The sequence below is a fragment of the Lutra lutra genome, chromosome 6 (assembly GCF_902655055.1).
Source record: "Lutra lutra chromosome 6, mLutLut1.2, whole genome shotgun sequence".
Taxonomy (NCBI): Eukaryota; Metazoa; Chordata; class Mammalia; order Carnivora; family Mustelidae; genus Lutra; species Lutra lutra.
In genome coordinates, this window is record NC_062283.1 from 44,491,271 (window position 1) to 44,509,405 (window position 18,135).

The window sequence follows — 18,135 nt, forward strand, 5'->3', positions numbered from 1 at the left end:
AAATTTAGTTGCCAGAAAGAAAAGGCTAGTCCTTTGACTGCATGACAAGAAAAAGTGTCTGAAAGACATCATCAAAGCAGACAAACAGCAAAACAAACAAACAAACAAAATTGTTCAGAAGGCATAAAAAGTATTCCTAAATATATGAGAAAGTGTCCAGTTTGTAACTCTTTTTCTTTTAAAGATTTTGTTTATTTATTTGACAGAGAGAGAGAGATCACAAGTAGGCAGAGAGGCAGGCAGAGAGAGGGGGAAGCAGGGTCCCCACCAAGCAGAGAGCCTGATGCGGGGCTCGATCCCAGGAACCTGAGATCATGACCTGAGCCGAAGGCAGAGGCTTTAACCCACTGAGCCACCCAGGTGCCCCCAGTTTGTAACTCTTAATGAGAACAAAGCAAATTTTAAAAACATCATAAATACATGCTTTTTCTCTCATAAATATGGCAAAAATCTGAGATATTTTATACATTGCTCGTGAAATGTAAAAATCACCATAAAATCTGAGCAAAGCTATTCACTATATCCATCAGATATATTATAAATGTGTATACTGTTTGACTTAGCTTTCCCATCACACATGCTTCCGTCTACGTGCTAAGTAATATGTATACAAGATTATAATTGTCATCATTGTTTATTGGAGCAAAAGAATGAACACAAATGTAAAAATGATTATGCAATACTCCTTGTGTTGATATGGCAATCCCTGAGATACAGGGAAAAGAAAGGAAAGCATGCTGTAATATGTAATTGTGTATATAATAAGCTACCTTTTGATTTTTTATTTTCAACTTGTGGTTATCTCCCTGGAAGCCTTTTTCTATGTTCTTTGCTCCAGTGTTCTGAAATTCCACTATCTTGGGACTTACATTGCAGATTATAAATTTTTTAAATTAAGATAATAATTGCCATATAACATTACATTAGTTTCAAATGTATAACATAAGGATTCTATATTTGTATATATTGCAAAACAGTCACCATAATAAGTCTAGTTAATATCCATACCACAGGAGCGCCTGGGTGGCTCAGTGGGTTAAGCCTCTGCTTTTGGCTCAGGTCATGATCTCAGGGTCCTGGGATCAACCCCCACATGCTTCCCCCTCTCTCTCTGCCTGCCTCTTTGCCTACTTGTGATCTCTCTGTCAATTAAAAAAATAAAATTTTATAAAAAAAAATCCATACCACACATAGTTACATTTCTTTTCTTGCAATAAGAACTTTTAAGATTTACTCTCTCAGCAACTTTCAAATATATAATACAACATTCTTAAGTATAATCACCAGGCTGTACATCGATCCCATCCCCAGGACTTATTTATTTTTTAACTGGAAGTTTGTACCTTTTGATCACCACCATGTGTTCTACCTATCCATCACTCCACTTCTGGCAACCACAAATCTGTTTTCTGTATCTATGAGTTTTTGTTTTTTCTTCCCTTTTAGATTCTACATACAAGTAAAATTATACTGTATATATCTTTCTCTGTCTTATTTCACTTAGCATAATGTCCTTAAGTCCCATCTATGTTGTTGCAAATGGCAAGATTTTCATCCTTTTTTAGGACCAAATAACATTTGTGTGTGTATGTGTGTGTCTGTGTGTGTGTGTGTGTGGTGTGCACATGTGTGCTATTCATCCACTGGTGGAAAATTAGATTGCCTATGACTTAGCTATTGTAAATAATTCTGCAATGAACATGGGGATGCATATATCTCTTTAAATTTGTATTTTTGTTAATTTGAAATAAATACTCAGAAGTGGAGTTGTGGGACCATATGAGAGTTCTATTTTTAATTTTTTGAGGAAACTCCATAATGATTTTTGTAGTGGCTGCACGAATTTACTTTCTCGTGATTTTTATTCTTGCTCATGTGTAAGCACTTGATAAACCCTTTTATGTGGAAGCATGTGCCTTTCAATTTTGGGGTAGTCTTTATATTATTTCACCAATAATCTATCATTTCTGTTTCTTATTTCTGTGCCTCTAAGTCCAAAAATTTGATATTACATCTCCTAAATTGATCTCATTTTCTCATAATTCTTATCTTTCCACTTCTTTTTATTTTGCCCTATTTTCTACTCTATTACTCCAATTAAAAATATGAAACTAGTGTTGAATTTTTTATTATTTTTGTACTTTTCTAGACATTTTTACTCTTGTCTAAATTGCAGATTTTTGTGACATTCTGTTCTTTTATATAAATAAAACAAATTTTCTTGTAACTCTAAGAATATTATAGTTTTGATTTGTTTTAAATTTTTGTCTTCCATTCAGTGCCTTGGTTTCTGTAAATTTTTTACTTATTTATTTGACAGAGCGAGAGATCACAAGTAGGCTGAGTGGCAGGCAGGGAGAGATGGGGAACCAGGCTCCCTGCTGAGCAGAGAGCCCAATGTGGGGCTTGATCCCAGCACCCTGAAATCATGACCTGAGCCCAAGGCTTAACCCACTGAGGCACCCAGGCGCCCCTCTATAAATATTTTTAATGATGGTTTGTTCTTTCTTATTTGAAATCTTTCTGCCAACTGTTGGATAATCATATTTAATGGCGATGACCTAGCAGTACTTATTGGAAGCTTGCCATGTGAACATGGGTTTTGATAACTGGCAGCTCTATTGGAGGGTTCTAAGTTGACAGCTGACCATTCAATGGCAGAATCCCAATGAGCTTGGTATCCCTAAAGCAGGAGCCTCTAAGATCCTCTTTCTCCTGAGAATAAACCTTGAAAATTATTTGTTTGTGGGCCAGCAGGGAGATGAGTGGTGGATCAGAATAATTATCTGGATTTGTGAGTTGAGAGAAGAGCTACGTCAACTATTCTCCCTGTTGCCAGAACCCCATAATACATTCTCAGGCACGTTTAAGTCTTGATAATCTTAAGATATCTGCTAAGCACATAAATTTGTTTTTTTTTTTTAATAAGTATGCCCTCTAATTATACTTTTGCCTTTTGACTATTGCCATTCTGATAATTTTGTCATGTTTCCACCATCTTTTTAGCTTCTTGAAATTTATTGAAAATATTTGCTCAAAAAATATTTGCTTACTGTTGCCTCATTCTCATTACCTTTCTGAGTTAACACTTTTGTTTTTTTTTATTACCTCCTTTTTGAGGATTTGGGAGGAAGAAGGAATGATATCTCAGGTACAAATATTTAATCACATACATCATTATAGAGAAATCTGTGCCTGTAAATTAGACAACTTAGATGAAATGGGTAAATTCACAGAAAAATAATAGTTGATGAACTGATTCAATAATATATATAAAATTAGAATAGTTCATAAGCTCTAAAATAATTGAATAGCTTTAAAATATATTTCCATGAAGATAAAGATAATATATTGCCTTTATCAAAGTTCTCCCAAATATTCAATAAAGAGTTAAATCTAATACTATTTAAACTCCTTCACAAAACAGAAAGGAGCATTTATTGATTATATAGGCTAGGATGGCCATATTTGAGTTATTTTTATCTCAGCACACTGAAGATATAATTCTTACTGGCATCATTAAATTTACTGATATTTTCTTCTCTCATGGCTGATCTGCTGATAATCTCAGCCCCTGATTATTTTATTAGTAATTTGATAATAATTTTTATAATCTTAAAATTACTAGCAATTTAATTACACTGGTAAGGTTGAAAGGTTTGGAACATTTTGCAAGGCTTCCTACCTTCTTCCCTTTTTTCCAGAATTACATATAAGATATCTAAATATGTTTGCACACAGCAGGGAGATTTCAGCTTGTGAACCATCTCTACTTTATAATTAAGTTGTAAGTTGTATAGCTTACATAATATTTTCTGTGAAGTCATGTCTCACAAACACTAGATTTTAGGTTTGTTAACCTAAAATTCTAAAACAGGACTATTTGCTAGGATTCTGTGGATAAATATTATCTACATAAAAAATTTTATTGGTCACTTTACTAGGAGGTTTTGGTATGTTTAAAAGAGACTGTATCCAGGGACGCCTGGGTGGCTCAGTTGGTTGAGCAGCTGCCTTCGGCTCAGGTCATGATCCCAGCATCCTGGGATCGAGTCCCACATCGGGCTCCTTGCTTGGCAGGGAGCCTGCTTCTCCCTCTGCCTCTGTCTGCCATTCTGTCTGCCTGTGCTTGCTCTCTCTCTCTCTCTCTCTCTGACAAATAAATAAAAATCTTAAAAAAAAAAAAAAAGAGACTGTATCCAGTCTCCTATGTTGTTCCACTACCTGAGAATATTACACCATTAATAAAAAAAATCACAGGTTCTCAGTTCAGCATAATTAGTTCCTTTCCACAATTCTGGGATATCTTTGCTTTCTTGTTTGTTTACATTTCATTTCCAAAACTCTCATTTCCTACTTCCCTGTTTACCAATTATATTAATTTTCTATAGATACTTCAACATATTTTTATAGGTATTTTACAGTCTATTTAATTCTAAGTCATCTGTTTTTACTCTTTCTTCTTTAATAGAGGTCACATTCTTTTGCTTTCTTGCAACTTCATTTTTTATTGTATTACAGATATTATGTCTAAAAGAGTGCAAAATAGCTAAATTATATATGTATATGTATGCATATCTATATTTTACTGACACCCTCCCACTCCACATAAACACACTCCTTTTATCAGAGGATTAGGACAAGTTGTTAGTTGTTTGCCTATTATAAATGTTTTAAGGATATTTTCCAAATATTTTTTGAAATAATTACATATGCAGATATAGTATAAAAGAATAAAAATTATTTTAATGCAAAATATATCTTATCTATTAAATCATCTTTATAATCATTAATAGGAAATTTATTTGAAGTTTTGATGCTCTATTTCTCAGTTCATTTTATTTATTTATTTTTTTTTTTAAGATTTTATTTATTTGTCAGAGAGAGAGAGAGAGAGAGAGAGAGCGAGCACAGGCAGACAGAATGGCAGGCAGAGGCAGAGGGAGAAGCAGGCTCCTGCTGAGCAAGGAGCCCGATGCGGGACTCGATCCCAGGACGCGGGAATCATGACCTGAGCCGAAGGCAGCTGCTTAACCAAAAGAGCCACCCAGGCGTCCCTCAGTTCATTTTTAAAATGAGAAGATTTAGCCTTATTCTACTTTGTCTTTTTCAAATTTAGTATTCTATACATGTAGAAGCTTATTTTGTGGTAGACATTTTCAAATTGATCTTACCAAGCAATTTGATGACCGTCATTAATAATTTATGTAAATTTAGGTTTGTGAAAGATTATTTAATTTTCCATCTCTTTGAAAGGATCTGAGGATGGAAATTGTGAAGTGTCTGTTGATGCCTACTTTTTTCTCTCTGCAAACTATACTGAAGGAGCAGTCTATGTGAACCCATCTGAAGACCTTGATTATGTATGTTGGTTCCTATGTGAAGGAACAATAGAGGTAAGGTACATTTATGTAGTTGTTCCTGATTTGTCTCTTTTATTTTTTTTTAAAGATTTTATTTACTTAATTACGTGAGAGAGAGAGAGCCAAACAGGGGGAGTGGTAGGCAGAGAGAGAAGCAGGATCCCTGCCAAGTAAGGAGTCTGATGTGGAACTCGATCCCAGGACCCTAGGATGATGATCTGAGCCAAAGGCAGATGCTTAACCAACCGAGCCACCCAGGTGTCCCCTGATTTGTCTCTTTAACTCATAATTTTCTGGTTTAAAAAGAAAACTAAATTTGTTAAAGTTGTACATCCAGGTTCAAGATGTATGTAACTTAAATATAACCTCAGAAACAAATTCTCAACAATCTACTTGGAAATCTTTCATCTTTTACTTTTTGTATTTATAATATAGACAGTAATAAAAAGTTATTTCATTTTATCTCTAGTCTCTTTGTATTCTATTCATGTTACAATTGGCTTACCAATTAAAGCCTCTTGAACACAGATGTGATTATGTCACCCTTTTGTTTAAAGATCATAAAACATTTCCATTGCCTTTCGGAATATACATAAATTTCTAGGTGATATCTAATCTTAGGGCAGTTTTAGCACAATTACAATTATGGAGCCTAAGGCAAGAAGACAAAGAACAGTCCTTATTTTCCCCATCTCACCTCCATCTTATACAAATTAAGTAATATTATCAAACAAATAACAGTAAGAAACAAAAATTTTAGAATCTTAATTTTAAATAAATAAGGAACTTTTTGTCAAACAGATTGAGGAGTTTTCCAAAAAGTTTAGAGAATTAACAGAATATGTGTAACCTCTCTTATCTGGACACAACCTTAATTTGGTTATTTTATAGAAATAAAAACCATATTCTAACTTTGTTTGGTATATATTTCATATAAAATTTTCAGTAAAGCCTTTTTATTATGAATAAATCCAGTAACACTGAGCTAACAATATAAAATATAATATGAGTCACTTTTTACTTCAAAAAGAACCAGCTGGAGAGGCATTACAAATACAGGCAAATAGACTACAAAATTCTCAGAACTTTTGTTTTCACTTACGCCCTCAACTATATACATATTTTTGAAATTTTTAAAATTTATTCATTTTTTTAAAAATTCGTTGGTATTAAGCTTAATATACTTTTACATGTATACACTTAGCCATTCATAGATACAGAACTATACACATAGATGACTAAAGTTTTCATCTTTAAGATATATTTAATTTTATCAGCCTATAAAAGAGCATTACATATTATATTAAATTTACTTATGAAGTAAATGCATACCTTCTTTTAGGAAAAAAACAAGCAAATCATAGTCATCTTGTATACATATTTCTATTTTTCTGTATTCTTTTAAAATAATTACCAACTTTAATTTTTTTTAAAGATTTTATTTATTTATTTGACAGAGAGAGATCACAAGTAGACAGAGAGGCAGGCAGAGAGAGAGAGAGGGAAGCAGGCTCCCTGCTGAGCAGAGAGCCTGATGCGGGACTCGATCCCAGGACCCTGAGATCATGACCTGAGCTGAAGGCAGCAGCTTAACCCACTGAGCCACCCAGGCGCCCCTACCAACTTTATTTTTTTTAATATTTTATTTATTTGAGAGAGAGAGAGAGGGATTGAGTGGAGGAGGAGCAGAGGAAGAAGCAGACTCCCTGCCTAGCAGGGAGCCAACCACCCTAGATCCCAGGACCCCATGGGATCATGATCTGAGCCTAAGGCAAACAATAATCAACTGACACACCCAGGTGCCCTTAATTACCAACTTTAATAAAATAACTAATATTTGCTTTTTTAGCCTCGAGAAAACACAAAGACAGCGATCCAATAACTGTTAGTTATTTTATCTTTTCATGATCACACATTTTATATCACTTTGACAACTTTTATGTTAGGCAAAATAAACCTAAATATACATATATAAACATAAATATACATCACTTAACATTTGCATGTCCTCGTTTTCATTCTGTAAGGAAAAAGGATAACTTTAAATTATATTTGTGCAGGTATCCAATAATAATTTGTTAATTCAATTTAATGTCAGTGTAAGGTCTTGATGTTAACCAAAGATTTGGAAATTGCAATTTACACTATCATGTTAAGACCTTTTGATTTGTAGTATCATCAGTAAAACATTCCAGTACATAAATGTAATAGAATCAATAAGAATTGACAAGATTAAAACCTTCTTAAATGATATCCATTATTAAAATTTCAATTATTTCTATTTGGTATTTTTGCAATCATAAATAATTTAAGGAAACAATGATAGAATAGTTCTTTAGAAGTTATATTAAATCATTCTAAATTTGTCTAAAGTTTCATTTATTAATTAGGAAATTACATAACCTCTTTTTAATGTAAATAAACCTCAGCATTCATATATTTTAAAAAGCAAGACTTTTGACTTTATGCCAGAATTCTAAAGGCGTAATTTTCTTTTCATCTAAAGGACTAATTATATTACAAACACAGGTACATATTTTCTGATCTGTTAAATTTTTGGCAAAGGGAAAATGTATAAATAAAGCACAGTTAATCATTATCCTTTTCCTTTCATTTTTGACTGTTTATCTGAAAAATAGTCCTAAATGTACATATATTGATAGAAAATTTATTATGATAAATTAATTTTTAAAACTTCCCAACCAAAAAAAAAAGGAAGAAATAGCAAAAATGAAAAAACAACAGGGACCTAGCTTCAGGCAAACACATGACTATTAAAGGTTAATTGTCTTCTATCTTCAAAGAGCAAGAGAGACTTAAATGCAGAAAAGTTCATTTTCATACACATTCACATACATGTACACACCACGTATTATTACAGATAGTTTAAACACTCTTGAAAGTGTACTATACTTATCTACTCAGTAAACTCTCTCTTCCCTTTCTGGTCTCAGGTATCCAATTCTTTGGTGCATCTGGGACAATAACCTAGTGACCTGGTAACAGTTTAAACAATAACTCACATCCTTGATAATTCCATAGAGCCATATAAGTGCTTATTAATCCCAGAAGCATGAAAATGATGAGGGATTCTTGTGCATTGAACAGAGTAATCTCTCTATTAGACACATGGAATGGAGAAACTCCTCATGAGAGTCTTTCTTTTTTTTGTTCTAATGTATCTGTCAAATGAACAATCTTGTTCATGTCAAAATTTCTCCAGAGTGGCCCCTGCAATTTCAGATTGCCCTTTGAGAAATTATAGCAATTAGAGAGATGTGTACCTGAATTAACAACATGAAGGGAGGAATGTGTGGTGTTGAAGCCTATGAGACTGAGAAGACCCCGTGAAGACTTAGTAGGTGCCTGTGCAATGTCATGTCACCAAAACCTACCAAAGAGCAGTCAGTCCAAACTGAGAGCTGAACGAAAGTGTTTGCAGGATTTTGAAAAGGTGATGCAAAGAAAATTCTGTTCAAGGAATGTAGATTTCTGGGACTTTCTCAATTCATTATTTATTTAGGTCATCTGAATGATGAAATTGTGAGAGCTATGTTTTTCCTCTTCTAGTAGAATACTCTTTTAGACTCTCCAGAGTAATGAGGAAATTTTTTTTCTTTGGATCAAATTGGATCACATAATCGAAGAATCCCAAAATACTTTCTTTTTCTTAAAAGAAGAAAAAAATAGCATTTGGGAATTTGATGAAAATAAGATGGAGTTCAGATCTGATACGATACCTATGTCACTGTCACAGCTGGGGAGAGAAATGTCCCATGGTCCCAGAGTAATGCAATGTTTGCTGTCTAGGGTCATGAACTTTCATAGTGAGGGTTTTTTAATTGTATTTTGCAGAATCTTGTGTTTGTTCATGACTGATCCTCCAAAAACAATTCTGTTGATCAAGAGAAACTAATTCTTTTAGGTTTACCACAATAATAGGAAGCAACACCTAATACAGTCAGTCTTACTAGTGTCTCAGAGGGAGAATTTATGGAAAGATGTTTGTATGCTTTAGAGCCTTAGTTGTAGGGGGTGGGTCCTTGTAAGGATTGCTTAGAGTTCATGAATAAAGCTTTGTACTGGTGGACAGAATGTGATGAGAATCTTAAAGTGAAGTTGATGAACAAGGTGTTATGCTTGGTAAATAATTTATTTTAGTTGGTTCACAGTCTTACTTTCTAAGAAAAAGTATTTCATGGAGCAAAGAGTAAGTTATTTTTTATATATTTTTCTCAGTATTTTTAAATATAGGACAGGAAATTTGGTTCATTTCAGTTTTCATCATCAAAGACTAAAATTCCAAAAGTATTCTTTCCTTTCTTTGTGTTAAAAAATGCCCTCTCTTCAGGTCTTTTTAAATGCAAATACTTTTAGAAGGAAAGCACATAAATATAAGTGAGTTCATTTTTTTTTACATTCTTGCTACAAAAAGGTTATGAGATTATATATTATTATGAGTTATGAGTTTATTATATTTATTATATTATTATGAGTTACTGGGGACAGAGGATGCTTTTAAAACAACATAGAGGAGACAGAGGAACACTAAAAGTTGGAATAGGAAAGATCTTTAGCAAATTTAACTATTTCTGTATTTTTTACTAGGTCCAGGCCAGTTTAAATTTGGATTTTAATTCAACCAAATATATTTTTATTTAGCTAAAAATATGACCTAGGCATTCTTAATGTTCCCCTCACCTTAACTGAATTCTAGATAGGCTTCTTATTGACAAAAGACCACTGGCCTCCTTTTTTGTTTAGATCATTTACTTCAGAAAATTTGCAATTATAAATTATTTTTCTGTCTCTCTGAAATGTATGCAAATCTACTTTCTGCCTCTTGCCAGTTTTAGGACACGGGAACTGTCTTTCTCAAGGACCTGGGAACTATTTCTTTGAGATATAAACCTTGACAGAGAGATGTAAATGTAAACATCCTGTGAAAGAGTAGGAGCCTAACTTCAGTGGGCACCACTTAGTAAACACAGAAGTCCTACTAACAAAGCAAAACCTTTGCAAACTCAAGAATAACTCATGTGCTTTACACATTTCATTGAAAAGCCTCTCCCCTAATTTCATCTGGTATTTTTCCTCTAGCTAACGCCAGCACTTAAAATCGTTCTTGTCTTGTTTCAGCAAAGTTGAGCTCCATTTCTCTCACCTACTGCAATGGTCTTAAATAGTCTTTCTTCCTTGTTGAATTTTGTCTAATGCATTTTTAAAAATTAATATATAGTGTATTAATTTTTTCAGGGGTACAGGTCTGTGATTCATCAGTCTTACATAATTCACAGCACTCACCATAACACATACCTTCCCCAATGACCATCATCCAGCCACCCCATCCCTCCCACCCTCCTCCCTTCCAGCAACCCTCAGTTTGTTTCCTAAGATTGAGTCTCTTATGGTTTGTCTCCCTATTTGATTACATCTTGTTTCATTTTTCCTCCCTTCCCCTATGATCTGTCTTGTTTCTCAAATTCCTTATATCAGTAAGATCATATGATAATTGTCTTCCTCTGACTGACTTATTCCACTTAGCATAATTCTGGTGCATTTTTTACTTTGATGAATACTTTTCTAAGAATCCAGGATTCTACATATTTTATAAAGAAGTCACTCACTCCTATTGGGTGAAATCTCTTTAATTGACATGGGCCCCAAAATGATAAATATGTCATGTATTAGGTCTTAGAGGTTCTCCCCTTTCCTATCTCTTTACTAAGTGATTTTACTAATATAATATGGAAATGGCAAAATAATTTATACAAAAATATGATTTTCCTTGAAATTATGGCATTATTTAGTCATTTGCTTATATGTACAAAATATTTTTCTAAAGCATTTGTAGATATTCTTGTAGCTTAATTTCTATTCAGCCAAAGTTATTTTTGTGTGTCATATTATGTTACACACCTACATCAATAATAATGAATAATATTATGTCAAGTTAATTTCCTAATTTGATAATTTTAATGAAGTAATGAAAAGAAAATATCCTTAGTTTTTTATAAAAACTGCACACTGATGTGATTGGGTTGATAAAGTGCAATATAATCACAAACTTCAGAAAAAGCTAATAATATGTGCATATATACATATATTGTTAACTAAAACATATGAAGAGAGAGAATATATGTGATAAAATGTTAATAATTATTTCCTCTTTTATAAGTGCTAATTTAACTTTGGAAGCAAATTTTAACAGGACATCTTCAATTTAAGAAACTTTACAATAAATACCCCTGCATGTAGAAAAAGATTACACTTTCAAACAATAAGGGATAAATATTTTTTTGTGAAGTACAAACACTTAGACATACAAACACATGCAGAGAAAACTGAGAGATTGAATTTATAGTACTTTAGCTGTAGTTTAAGGGTAAATAGCATTTGAAAAAAACAAAAACATATCTGTCGGGGCACCTGGGTGGCTGAGTGGGTTAAGACTGCCTTCAGCTCAGGTGATGATCTCAGGGTCCTGGGATCAAGCCCCGCATTGGACTCTCTGCTCAGCGGGGAGCCTGCTTCCCCCTCTCTCTCTGCATGCCTCTCTGCCTACTTGTGATCTCTGTCAAATAAATAAAATTGAAAACAAAACAAAAAAAGTATCTGTCCATGCAAAGAGATGTTCTCCTTCCCAGTAGACTAAAAATTCTAAATTTACTAGAACTCCAAATAGAAAAGTGGAGAAAGAAGTTCTCAATTGACTCTTACCCAACAGAGGCTAGATCTCTATAAATCATTAATACAACCAAAGATCAGACCACGAAACTAAATTTCTAATCATTGTAGCCATTGGTGGGAAATAATTTATTGGCTCTAAACCAACACCATAAAGGAAACATAAAAGTATTGAGAGGAAAATGAAAAAAAAATAAAGGACTATCAAAATTCTGTTGTGGTTTTGAATTCACTTCTGAGAGCTAGGAAAAGATATGCCTGGTTTTAAGCTGTCCATAAGAGATGCACTTCTTTGGCAACAAAGTCTACTTAATCTTTTAAGGTAAACATACTGGGCATATTTGTGAAAGACCTCTAAAATGATTAAAATGATATATGTTTCTCTAAACAGGTAAAATTATGACTTCCATGCAAATATGAGCTAAAGATGTGTTAATGATTTTATGTAATTCATTTTTTTTAAGATTTTATTTATTTATCTGTCAGAGAAAGAGAGAGGGAGAGAGAGTGAGCACAGGCAGACAGAATGGCAGGCAGAGGCAGAGGGAGAAGCAGGCTCCTTGATAAGCAAGGAGCCCGATGTGGGACTTGATCCCAGGACGCTGGGATCATGACCTGAGCCGAAGGCAGCTACTTAACCAACTGAGCCACCCAGGCATCCCTTATGTAATTCATTTTTAACAAGGGATGCAGTCAGATGTTACAGTCAGTTCAAACATGAGTCCAAATAACTCACTGAAGGAGAAAAAACAAGTGATACAAGAAACAGTTTTTCCATGGATCTGGTTATCAGTAGGATGCTACTTCTATCATATCAGCTAACATATAAGCAATGTCTATAAAATTTTGATTCAAATTACATTAAAGATGTTTGAAAACAACTGAATAATGGACGTTGATTTATTTAGCTTTTTACAATGTATATATTTCCATCATAAACTGAATATGATTGTTTAAAATAATTTTAAAATAAATCAAAACTGAGTTTATTTTACCTTTGCTAAGGGAATACATGAATCTAATATATAAAGGAAAGCATGAACTTCAAACTTTGAAATGAATGTAATTTTGTAATGTGATGGACATTTACAAAATTCTTTTTTTTTAATTTTTTTACAGATGTGTGAAAATGAATGCAGTTGTTTGACTAAAGAAGACAATAAGAGACGCTGGTGCCTATGTATTCCAAGATGGGCTTGCAAAATGTCTTTGGAAAATACAACTGATTATGAAGAAAGTGGATGTCAACATGAAGCTCTTTATAAAGATGAAATTAATAAATCCAGGTATCTATGCATCATTTGAAATAAGAATATTACCTATTTATCAAAAAGTTATAATTGTACTGACAAGCGAAAATTGATATTTTTAATAACTCAAGAACTCTATACATTTTTCAGTGCTCATCAAAAAAATGTACTTTTGGGGCATCTGGGTGGCTCAGTTGGCTAAGTGTCTGCCTCTGGCTCAGGACATCACCTTGGGGTCCTGAGATTGACCCTGCACCCAACTCGCTGCTCAGAAGGGAGTCTGTTTCTCCCTCTTTCTTTCGCCCCTCCCTTTTGCGCTCTCTCTCTTAATTTCTCTCTCTCAAAGTAAAATCTTAAACAGATGTACTCTTAATTCCATTTATGGATTTAAACTATCCCTCACCCACCTCCCCTCTGGCAACCACCAGTTTGTTCTCTGTATTTAAGAGTTTGGGGGTTTTTGTTGTTTTTTTTGTTGCTTTCTAATTTTGTTTTATTTGTTTCTTAAATATCACATGTGAAATCATATAGTAATTGTCTTTCTCTGACTGACTTATTTCTCTTGGCTTTTTACACTCTAGGTCTTTCCATGTTTATGCAAATGGCAAGATTCATTCTTCTTTATGGTTGAGTAATATTCTGGTGTGTGTGTGTGTGTGTGTGTGTGTGTTTGTGTGTATTTTATAACCTCCATACTGTTTTCCATGGTGGCTTTACCAAACAGTACTTGAGTGTTCTTTTTTCTTCACATCCTTGCCAATACTAGTCATTTCTTCTTTCTTTGCTTTTAGCCTCCTGAACTATTTTATAGTAATTAATACAAATATTTTCTTTAAAATGATTGACATGTATAGCTCAAACATATGCATATATAGTTATTATATATTATTTATATAATATATATTCTATTATGTATAACAACATTAGCACAAAAATAGGGGAATAGAGAAAGACCTCCAGTAATAATTTTTATATATCACATTAGAATTAAATTAGTATCTGTGATAGATTAAATCTGTGGTAGATCTGATATGTTAAGTTGTGTACGGTAAACTTCATAGCAACAATTAAGAAAATAACTCAGCTAATGTAGTAAAAACAGCATTACAAATACTAAAAATTTGCCCTACAAAATATTTACCTAAGAGTTAAGTAGTATCAGGCACCTGGGTGGCTCAGTGGGTTAAGCTACTGCCTTCAGCTCAGGTCATGATCTCAGGGTCATGGGATTGAGTCCCGCATCGGGCTCTCTGCTCAGCAGGGAGTTTGCTTCCCTCTCTCTCTCTGCCTGCCTCTCTGTCTACTTGTGATCGCTCTCTGTCAAATAAATAAATAAAATCTTTAAAAAAAAAAAGAGTTAAGTAGTATCAGAAGAATAGAGATAAAAACATAAGTGGCTAACAAAAATGAGAATGATAAGCATAAATTCAACTATGTTAAAAATAACATTAAAATAAAGTGGGTTAAAAACCCAATCCAAGGCAAAGATTTTCAAGTTAGATAATTTCTGAATATAGACAGTATATACCATCTATAGAACACACACTATGCACTTAAATGCACAAATAGGTTGAAAGTAAAAGGTTAGAAAAAGACATACCATTCAATCACCAAGAATAGAAAGCTAGAGTATCTCTATTAATGTCAGCCAAAATGGACTTTCTTGTTTTTGTTTTTAATTTTTTTATTAATTTTCTTATGTTATGTTAGTTATAGCATCAAAAACCATTGGTTAAGAATAAACCTAACCAAAGAGCTAAAGGATCTCTACTCTAGGAACTACAAAACACTCATGAAAGAAATTGAAGAAGACACAAAAGGGTGGAAAAACATTTCATGTTCATGGATCAGAAGAATAAACATTGTTAAAATGTCTATGCTGCCCAGAGCAATCTGTGCTTTCAACGTCATCCCAAATCAAAATGCCAATGGCATTTCTCAAAGTGTTAGAACAAAGTAGACTTTAAAAGAAAAAATGGTTAATTGAAAACAAACAAACAAACAAACATTTTAAAATGACAAAGGAATCATGAGAAGATAAAGCAATTAGAAACATATATGCACTTAACAACAGAGACTCAAAATATATGAAATAAAAACTGACAGAATTAAAGAAAAAAATGGCCAATTCAACAATACCAGTTTGAAACTCCAACACTCCATTTTCTGTAGTGGATATAACATTTGGTAGATGAACAAAAATACTTAAAAAATTGAAGAACACTATAAATCTGGTAAAACTGGCAGATATCTATAGAACATTCCACTCAACGGTAGCAGACTGGCATTCTTCTCTAATGCATATTGAACCTTTTCGAAGATAGGTCATATGTTAATATAAGTTGCAATATATTTAAGAGGATTACAATAATAGAAAAGATATATTTTCTAACCACTACTGATTGAAATTAGGAATCAAAACCAACAAGCAATTCAGTAATTTACAAATATATGAAAACTAAATAACACACTCCACACAAATCAGTGAATCAAAAAGAAAGTACAGGGGACATTAAAAAAAATCATTTGAGATTAATTAAAATAAAGATATGGCATACCAAAAGTCATGGGATATAGGCAATTCAGCATTTATAATTAAAATTATAGCTGTAGGGGCGCCTGGGTGGCTCAGTGGGTTAAGCTGCTGCCTTCGGCTCAGGTCATGATCTCAGGGTCCTGGGATCGAGTCCCACATCGGGCTCTCTGCTCAGCAGGGAGCCTGCTTCCCTTCCTCTCTCTCTGCCTGCCTCTCTGCCTACTTGTGATCTCTCTCTCTCAAATAAATAAATAAAATCTTTTAAAAAAATAAATAAAGAAGCTCTTAATCACCTACCCTAACATAATGGAAAAGGAAAAAAGTTAAATCTAAAGCAAGCCAAAGGAGAAAAATCATAAACTGTAGAGTGAAGTTAATTAAATAGGGTATAAGCAAATATAGAATATCAACAAACCAAAAGTCTGTTTTTGAAATGATTAACAAAATGAATAGGACTTACCTATGCTAAGAAAAACAGAGAGAAGACTTACATTACTAAAAGCAAGAAAGAGAGATAAAACATTACTTAAATTACAGAAAGAAAAAGGATTATAAGAAAAAACTATGAACAGCAGTATATCTCAAAATGTAGGTAGCTGTGATGAAATGGGGACATTCCCAGAGAAATACAAACTACTAGAATTGACTCAAAAGAAATAGAAAATCTGAATATAAAATAATTATAAGCAAAAAGATTAAGTTGTGATTCAACAAACAAATAAAAAAAAATCACACTAAGAAATATTCAGGCCTAAATGGTTTCACTGGGGAATGCTAGCAAACATTGAAGCAGAATTAATAGAAATTATTCACAAACTCATCCAAAACTAAATGAGGAGGACACATTTTTAAACTTATTCTATTAGACAAATGTTACAATGATAACAAAACCAAAGACATCACAAGAAAAGAAAACTACAGACCAATATTTCTTATTAATCTGAACACAAAATCCCTCAATATAGTTACAGCACAACAAATGCAGTAACATAAAAAAATTATGCATCATGACCATGGGGAATTTATCATAGGAATACAAGGTTTTCATGTTTTTTTTTTTTTTTTTTTTTTTTTTGGTTTTCATGTTTTAACATGGAATTTTAACAAGGATGTTTTAACAAGGATGTTTTAACATCCTTAAATCAATTAATGTAAATATACTATGTCAATAGAATAATAGGAAAAAAGGAAAACACATAATTCCAATAGTTGAAGTGTTGGGGGATACATTTTACAGAACCTAATAACCTTTCATGATAAAAGCAATCAAAAAATGAAGAATAAAGTGGAGGTTCTTCAACCTGATAAAGAATTCTGGAGAAGAAGGAGGAGAAGAAAAGAAAGAGGAAGAATCAGAAACAGCAGCAGCAACATAATTACATTATGTTTAATGATGAAAGAAGACTGGAAATGTAAATGAAAAAACATAACAGTCTACATCTGCTAGTGTCAATATGTTTAAAAAGAAAGATTAATAAAAAGTACTGGTGTTGGTGAGGATTTGTAGAAATTGGAGCCCTCATATACTGCTGGAGGAATGTACATACAGGTGCTTTGAAAAAGTTTATCAACTGATAAATAAAATGTGTTATATTTATACATGGAATATTATTCGGCAATAAGAAAGTATGGATTACTAATACCTGGCCACATATGGATGCACCTTGAAAACCTTATGCTATGGGAAAGAAGTCAGTCACAAATGACACATGCGGTAGAACTAAACAAATATTTATGTAATGAAAAAATAATTTGCAGGAGTTTTTTATTAAAAACATTTTTGTTCTGTGATATAACTTTATTTTTTCTGTGTTTCTTTGTTTATGCTTAACTTTCGTGATCTTCAGACAATTTTGTAATTATAAAAATGATCAGTATTGTTATGGCTTTTGACATTGTCTCAATACTAAAATAGAGCTTAGCAGAGTTTGCAAATAAAGTACTTTACATAAAATTAACAGTGTCTATACCAGTCACAAAATATAGAAATTTTTATGTAATGTATCACCTACTATAATAGCAAGATATGCAAAATCTTAGAAGTAACTTGCAAAAGATGCTCATATTCTCTGTAAAAAAAAGTCTATTGCACAATTAATTAATTAAAAAGAGAAAATAATGGATGTTCTGAACACATTAAAATGTAACCATGGATTTAGATAGTATACCTTAATCTGGCCAAGATACCAATTTATCAAGTTAATTCACACATTGAATGTTATACCAATAATATTGCTTATTATTTTAGAAACTAATTAAGTTCCAAGAACTATACAAAATAATAATATTTTATAAACAG

At 32.7% G+C, this 18,135-nt stretch overlaps 1 protein-coding gene across 1 annotated transcript in view; it reads left to right on the forward strand.

Annotated features, from left to right (window-relative positions):
- The window catches only part of EYS (eyes shut homolog), a 1,828,849-nt gene that overhangs the window by 282,546 nt on the left and 1,528,168 nt on the right, over positions 1-18,135 (forward strand). Inside the window, 2 exon segments of the mRNA XM_047734324.1 lie at positions 5,257-5,396; positions 13,170-13,336. Of these exon segments, the coding sequence (XP_047590280.1) occupies positions 5,257-5,396; positions 13,170-13,336 (307 nt within the window).